This window comes from Lactuca virosa, chromosome 9 (assembly GCF_052849685.1).
Source record: "Lactuca virosa cultivar CGN04683 chromosome 9, Lactuca_virosa_CGN04683_v6, whole genome shotgun sequence".
NCBI classification, from domain to species: Eukaryota; Viridiplantae; Streptophyta; class Magnoliopsida; order Asterales; family Asteraceae; genus Lactuca; species Lactuca virosa.
Genome location: NC_136434.1, coordinates 67384994 through 67392116, shown reverse-complemented (window position 1 = coordinate 67392116; position 7123 = coordinate 67384994). Strand labels below are relative to the sequence as shown.

Below are 7123 nucleotides of genomic sequence, written 5' to 3'. Positions count from 1 at the left end.
CCTTATTAAGATGCCATTCTTTGCATCTTGGCTTCATTTTGATTTTGTTGGAGTTTGAAGGATTATTAATTTTCACGTGTAAAAATGTATTGGTATTGAATTTTAGACCCTTTTGCTTTCTTATAATGAACCTTACTAATGAATGCAGTGCTACAAATTTGTCTTGTATAGGCACTCGAAAACCCTATAAAGCGTATATTATGCTATTTCGTTTTTAGAAACATTTCACATTAGCTTCTTAGATTTCTGTTGTGATGATGAGTAGCAACAAAACAAGAATCATGTTGCTTCTCACTTAAAAAATGTAAAAGACAAATGCTACTAGAGATTCATTCCGACATCATACAAAATCTTGTTATAAACCTCCCTCCGTTTACGAGAAGTCAAATAACACAAAATTACTAAAGTTGTTAGCTGTTACATTTCACATCTGTCTTACTTTATATCTTATTCGCGTGTATATATATAAGCAATGAATTTCCTTAGAAATTTACAAAAGCTTTCTTCGACATCATCTCACTAACTATGAAGTTGACCTCCATCCAAAAAGTCAACCCCTCTCTCTCTCTCTCTCTCACTCTCTGTCCTTCACATGTTTCATGATTTAGAAACCTAATTCATGTGTCCGTGTGTGTATCTAAGATATACATGGATGGATCTTAGAAGCATGAAAACCAATCATATGATAGGATATATTATGTAACACCACCTACAAAAGAATCAAAGCGCCTTTCTGTATCAACTCTTAAGTCATTCTTTCTGTGTTAAGTCAAATTGAAGAGTGAAGTGAAGTCACCTTGTGCGTGTGTGTAGTGGCTGATACAAATACAATGGATGACTCATCATCTTATCTTCCTGGCACAACGCGGTAGTTGAGAACAAGGTCTTCGGTTTTTTTCCATATGTAAGTCCGGACAGTAGCCAAGCTCATCTCAGGATTTAAGACCTATTATTTATTTATTTTTTATAAAAAAATTATATCAAATTAATAAGCAAAGTCATGTAACAAAGTAAAAGAAGGATATGTTACATGCCTGATTATTGCACAAGATCTCTACAGATGGTTTTAGCTTTTGCCAAGGCTTCAATCCCATGGATTTAAAGGAACCATCTCCAACAAAAGGAAGTGGCAACTGCCCTCCTGCATCATTAATCAAACTATCCAATGGCTTCTCCACAACCATCTTCTCCACCACATAGTTCACAACCTAGAATGTCAAATACCCTTCTTTTTATTAGATACTTATGAAACTCTTCAACACCTTATACAACAGGAGGACAATTTGGTCATTTTAATGAAAAAAGAAAAGAAGAACGGAGCTAGAGTTACCTTGTGTATTCTTAAAATACGAGGTGCGCTCAGCTTCCCTTGTGTTAAGATCTGGAGAGCTGAACCTTCATATGGTTGCAAGTAAAAGCTGCACCTGCAAATGGGGATACAAATATATATATTATTATTTCTGAAATCATGACAAATTGACAACTATTCCAATAATTAACAGTTTTTCTTAAAAAAGAATAAAAAGTGAAAATTATAAGGAAATAGGATTGATTACTTGGTATTTTCCCTGGGTGGCAACCGATTATGCAAGACACAATCCAAAACCCACCATGGGAACTCCTCATCTTCAACTCCATCAAGCTCAGTAATTTTCCTCCTCCATTGACCACCCTGAGAACCCTCTGTAATAACTGAAGGAGGCGAAGTAGTTGAAAATTCAAACGGAGGATACACCACACAATCATTTTCACCATTAACATCTACTTCAACTCTCGAATGTGTAATGCTCCTACCAGAAATATCCCTATCCCTATCTCTATCTCTATCCCTGCCAGATGTCACTTCCCCATTGGCCAAAGGTTGAGTTCCATATTTAACCTTTTTTTTAGCCAACCAATGAGCCAGCAACCCTTTGAGCGTTTCACGTGCCAAGTTAATCTGCATCACATTCAATCAATATAACAACAAATAGATTATTTTACTTTTTATAGTTTTACAAAAATGTAATGTAATATTACCTTATCATCCTCAGCTTTTTCGGTGATGTTGAGGTCAATAGCGTACAATTCTGTAGAGAAGCATTGTGGGGTATCCAAATGCACTGACAAGGACCCCAGTCTAGAATCTACAGTGAACCACGCAGGTATGCTGACCTGGCGAACCAAAAAAACAAATCAGAAAATGAAAAGGTGACAAAAATAAGAAAAGTATTGTTTGGCTAAAATCAGGAAACTGTCAAGAAGTACCATCTCAAACAGTTCTTCCTTCTTCTTCTCGAATGAAACCTAAAAAAACAAAATTTTCAGAAAAAGATAAAAATTAAAATCAGGGATATTCTTCTCTTCCTATATTATTTATAAACCCCATGTCAGTAACCTACCTGTCCATAGTCCTGAATCACAACGCCTTTAGTGATCTCCCAAAGCTTCACAGAACCACCATTATCCTATCAAAAAAGACAGTTAAAGTTTAAACACCATAACTTCATTCAGCCATGTTATGGTCCCTGTGGTTTGGTGGAATTGCAGGTTCAGTCCAATTTCAATTTTTGTTGCAGTTTTGGTCCCTCTGACTCACACCGTTAGAAATGAGGCGTTATGCCCCTTATAAAATTACCATTTTACCCCTGTTTTGTCTAGCAAATTACAAATTTTATCCCTGTGGTCTATTCTGTTCTTCCTAGTTTGGTCAAAAAGTATAATGGTCATTGTTAGAAAAATTAACAGCTGACTGAGCCTGTCATTTTCACCAAACCATAGGGACCAATTCTGTAATCTACTCTAAAAAGAATATAACCATAGAAAAATAAATATTCTCTCAAACTGCAAAACCATTGTGAACAAAAGAGAAGGCAAAATCCAAATTTACCTTTGTGAGGACATGTCTTCTATTGTTCAGAATTTCATGCTGCACTATGCCAGGAATCCCCTCAACAGTGAGTGTTGGCTCTCTATAGACAGGGACCTAAACGTCATTTCATAAGGTTGGTCAGTAAATAATGAACATAAAAATACAAGTAAATTACAAACTTGGTCCCAAAGCTTTAATTAGAACAGCAAGTTTGGTCTAATATTTTGAAATCTTCCCAAAGGTGTGGGCCATTTTCTTATTTCTAAATAATGAAAAAAATAAATCAGAGGGGTAAAACAGTCTTTTCAGTTTGAGAGGGGACCAAATTTGCAAAGAAAATAGGCCAAAAGGACCAAAACCGCAAGTTGGAAAGTCACTGGATTGAAACCAAAGTTTCAGCAAACCACAGGGACCAATTTTGCAATTTTGTCTTTCTTTTAAGACTTGAATTTCTTTTTCAGAGGGACTATATGTCTATATCCACAACGAAATGCAAACTTAAAGACAACTTCGGGAAGATTTCAAAAACTGGATCAAACTTGCGATTTCGAGTAAAGCACAGGGACTACATTTGTAATTTACTCCAAAAGTAATTACATATAAGTTAACTCACAGGGATAGATCCTTCCAAGGAAGCACGTGCCCTTGAAAACGACAAGTTTCCAGCAAGAAACGAACCACCTCTCTGAAACACTTGTTGAGGATTATGATCTTCAATAGGCCATCTATGGACAGAAGAATCTGTAGTTGCAACCCAAATTCCATCATCATGTAATGCTAATTTCTGAATAGGATGTTCCCTTGTGCACAGTAATATACTCTCCCTTGTTGCAAGGTCTGTCAAGTACAAAGAAAGATCTCTTCCACCACTGTACACATGGCTAAATGATGGAGTGCTTGCAAGTGCCCATACAGAATCCATATGAACAGCATATGAGTGGACACATCGTTGTTGTCCAAGATCCCATAATCTGAGTAAAAATTAATATTTGGAATGTAAGGGTAAAATGGTCATTTAGTTTCATCCACATCATTTATTGATGAATACCATGTTGTTACTTGCTACCTACCTGATCATAGAATCAGAGGATCCTGATAAGCAGAATCTGCAACCATTTAATTAAAAAAAGTCAACCATATTAGTTAAACATGAAAATATCATCACTACCAGTTAAAGAAAATGCACCATATGACACACCTCCCTGTAGGGTCAAGAAGCAGAGCCCTGACATTATCTGTGTGCCCTCGAAGCTTCATTGTTTTTGAACCAGTTCTAGAATCCCAAACACGTACAGCCTATAAAAAAAGTTCAACCTTTTTAATATATATCAACAATACGTGTAATCATTGTTGAATTTTCTATGCTATGTTTTGTATTATTCAAGGAGTATACCTTTTCTGTCCCACCTGAGACCAGAAGAGTTCCACTATCATTCATTGCTAATGCATATACAGACTCCTTATGTCCTTTAGCAACAACAGGAACATATCCTTGAGGTTGATTTGTATGTGATGAAATACTGTTGCTTGAGCTGATAGTTCGCAGACTTGTAACTGGAAATGAACCATTGATGCCATTTGAACAATCATCATCACCCTCATTTGACTTGGTCAAAGGAGCAAGTGCACCTTCAAGATCCCATATGAACACCTCACCACCTAAACCACCAGAGGCAACAATATTTCCCTATAACAATACAAAAAAAATATAAACCAAGTGCAAATTGCAATAATAGAACCCAAAAGGAATGAAGAAAGTTTTTAGTAAAGTTACATTTCTCTCTGCAGAAGCAAGACAAGTGACATAATCTGTGTGTTGGCGGAAAGTTCCTGTGCAAGTTCCATCAGAAAAGCAATCCCATGTCTGATAAAACCCAATGTAACATTAGTAGATTCATTTCATCATGGATTTGAAAATCAATTATATAAGATGAAAACAAACCTTAACAGTGGTGTCTGAGGAGCAGGAGACAAGGGTATTTTCTCCTACAAGGACTGCATCATTGACCTGTTAATAAAAGTTTAAAACATATATTTGTGATCTTGAAGAAAGTATGAAATAAGAAAGAAAAAAAGAAATATACCCAGTCTACATGAGACTCAAATGTAGCTGAGCAAGTAGCACTGTTTTCAGACACTTCCCATCTCTTTAACCTCCCATCACGGCTACCAGTGAAAAGGTAACTACAATTATCTGGAGCTGATGATTTTCGTAGGGCCAAACTATTTACACCTGCACAATGCTGCAAAAAAAATAGTTCACTGTAAGTTTGTATTTATACACAACCTTTTTAAAACAAGTAAATGTCTATTGATGTATCACAAATAGGAGAAACAAACCAAATTGATTAAACCCTGACCTTTGTATCATCAGCATCAGTCAACACATAAGTCAATCGCTTCTCCTTACGAGCACGAACTGAATTGGATGTGTTGCCTGCACTACCCACCCTGTGCATTGCAGAATTTCCTAAAGAAAGAAGAAACTCAAGGTATGAAATATGAATACAATACTGAATTTTCTTTAATACAATCAAAATCTTTGATTATGATCTTATACTGAATTTTCTTTAACCATCAGTTACAGCTAGACATTATAAGAAATGTTTTATCTTTTGTTCATTTCTTGTTCTAGAAACTCAGACTCTTTCTTGTTCAGTTCTAATATAAACTTGGTATCTAAGCTTTGGAAAGTTCTAGGGCTTATGTTTGGAGAATCTCATGCCATGTAATATCAGTTAGTAACTTAGTATCACTTCAAAAGAAATAATATTCAACCTCCAATAAAGCTCATTAGCAAACAAAAACTGTAAGAATAGTTAAGAATTAAGATAAAGCTACTAAAACCAACCAAACACTCAAGATATAATTGATATATTTTACAAGCCAAATGAAGCTTCACGTTGATTCATAAGTTAATAATAACGTGCATGAGAAGTTGAGAACCCCTTTGCAACACCACTAAAAATATCATACAGATACTCGATGAAGCTTACTAATATCAAACACACGAAGCAAAACCAACAAATTAGCTCCTAATCCTTCAAATTTTAACTTCAATTTTCTCTTGCAGTGAAACTTTCCATACCCCAAGCATTCATATGCATCAAATGGTATCCCACTGTTCTAATTACTCAGAAATGGAACCATTAAACTTGAAGTTGATTTCAGTATCTAAGCAATAGCAAGTTTTAAGTAATATTTGGGGGAGATTAATAGCATGTAATACCACTTACTATCATTCTCAGAAGCAATTATATTCGATCCGCAATAAGTTCATTACCTTCCTAGTTCATAAAACAGAAACTGCAATAATAATTACGATAAAGCCACTAAAACGAACAAACCAGCCCAACACCCAAAAAATTACTATCCACAAGCCGAAAGAAGCTCACGTTGGATCATAATCTAATACAACTTAGATCATAAACCAAGCGCAAAGCACACTGCCAAAACAAAATTCGTAAAATAACAAACAGAAAAATATCTTTAAACCCTAAACCGAACTTCAATTAAATTCTATCATCCGAAACTCAATCCTAATAATATCATACAGAGATTGGTGGTGCTTACCGAAATCCAAATCGATACGAAGCAAAATCAACAACGAGATCCTCTGATCCTTGAAATTCGAACTTCAATTTCTCCGAATGAAGTGAAAATTTTCATACAAACGACACTCAGACGGCATCAAACGGTGGTGATTATTGACACGGTATCAGTAAATTTGAAGTTGAATTCAGATTATAAGAATAAGTAATTAAAACTCAAACTTGAAATTGCGAATTGACGAATGTTTGCGATGTTAGAGACGAAGGAAGGGAGAACATGGCAGTGAATAATAATGCTACGTATTGGTTTGGGGGTGAACGCTAAAAACTCGGTAATTTCTCTTTGATGAAGGGTAGTTTCGGCATTATCGACATTTGGATAAAATGCTTCGATAAGGATTAAGGAAGGAATGCCGTTTCCACAACGGCGCTATTGCGACTACGTTTGCAAAAAGCCCGGTCAGCCGGTCCCCCCGGAAAGTCTTGTCGCGGCGGTGAAAAAGCCCGGTACGTTAAGACCTAAGACAGTCCCGGTTAATCCTGTTCGTTGGATAGAACTATAAAAGGCTATTTTCATCTAATTCTTTAGAAAATATTTATACTCCGTATTATTTTTTGGTGTATTAAAATTTTTCTATTTTTTTCTTAAGTTTGATTTAAGATTTTTTGACCTCAAAAAATCTCAATTTATTTTCATACAACAATTAAAAAAACATTATAT

General features: G+C 35.5%; 1 protein-coding gene across 1 annotated transcript; it reads right to left on the bottom strand.

Annotated features, from left to right (window-relative positions):
- Positions 1-328: 328 nt before the first annotated feature.
- On the bottom strand, positions 329-6895 carry LOC145137352 (uncharacterized). Its single transcript, XM_079071494.1, has 18 exons — positions 6425-6895; positions 5212-5321; positions 4936-5094; positions 4794-4859; positions 4626-4715; positions 4245-4538; positions 4050-4147; positions 3922-3957; positions 3465-3822; positions 2870-2965; positions 2382-2447; positions 2248-2286; positions 2020-2154; positions 1557-1939; positions 1331-1424; positions 1035-1208; positions 797-946; positions 329-709 (listed from the first exon to the last, which is right to left on the bottom strand). The coding sequence occupies exons 2-17, from the start codon at positions 5308-5310 to the stop codon at positions 848-850; spliced, it is 2286 nt and encodes a 761-aa protein (XP_078927620.1). The 5' UTR covers positions 5311-5321; positions 6425-6895; the 3' UTR covers positions 329-709; positions 797-847.
- Between the last annotated feature and the right edge of the window lie 228 nt (positions 6896-7123).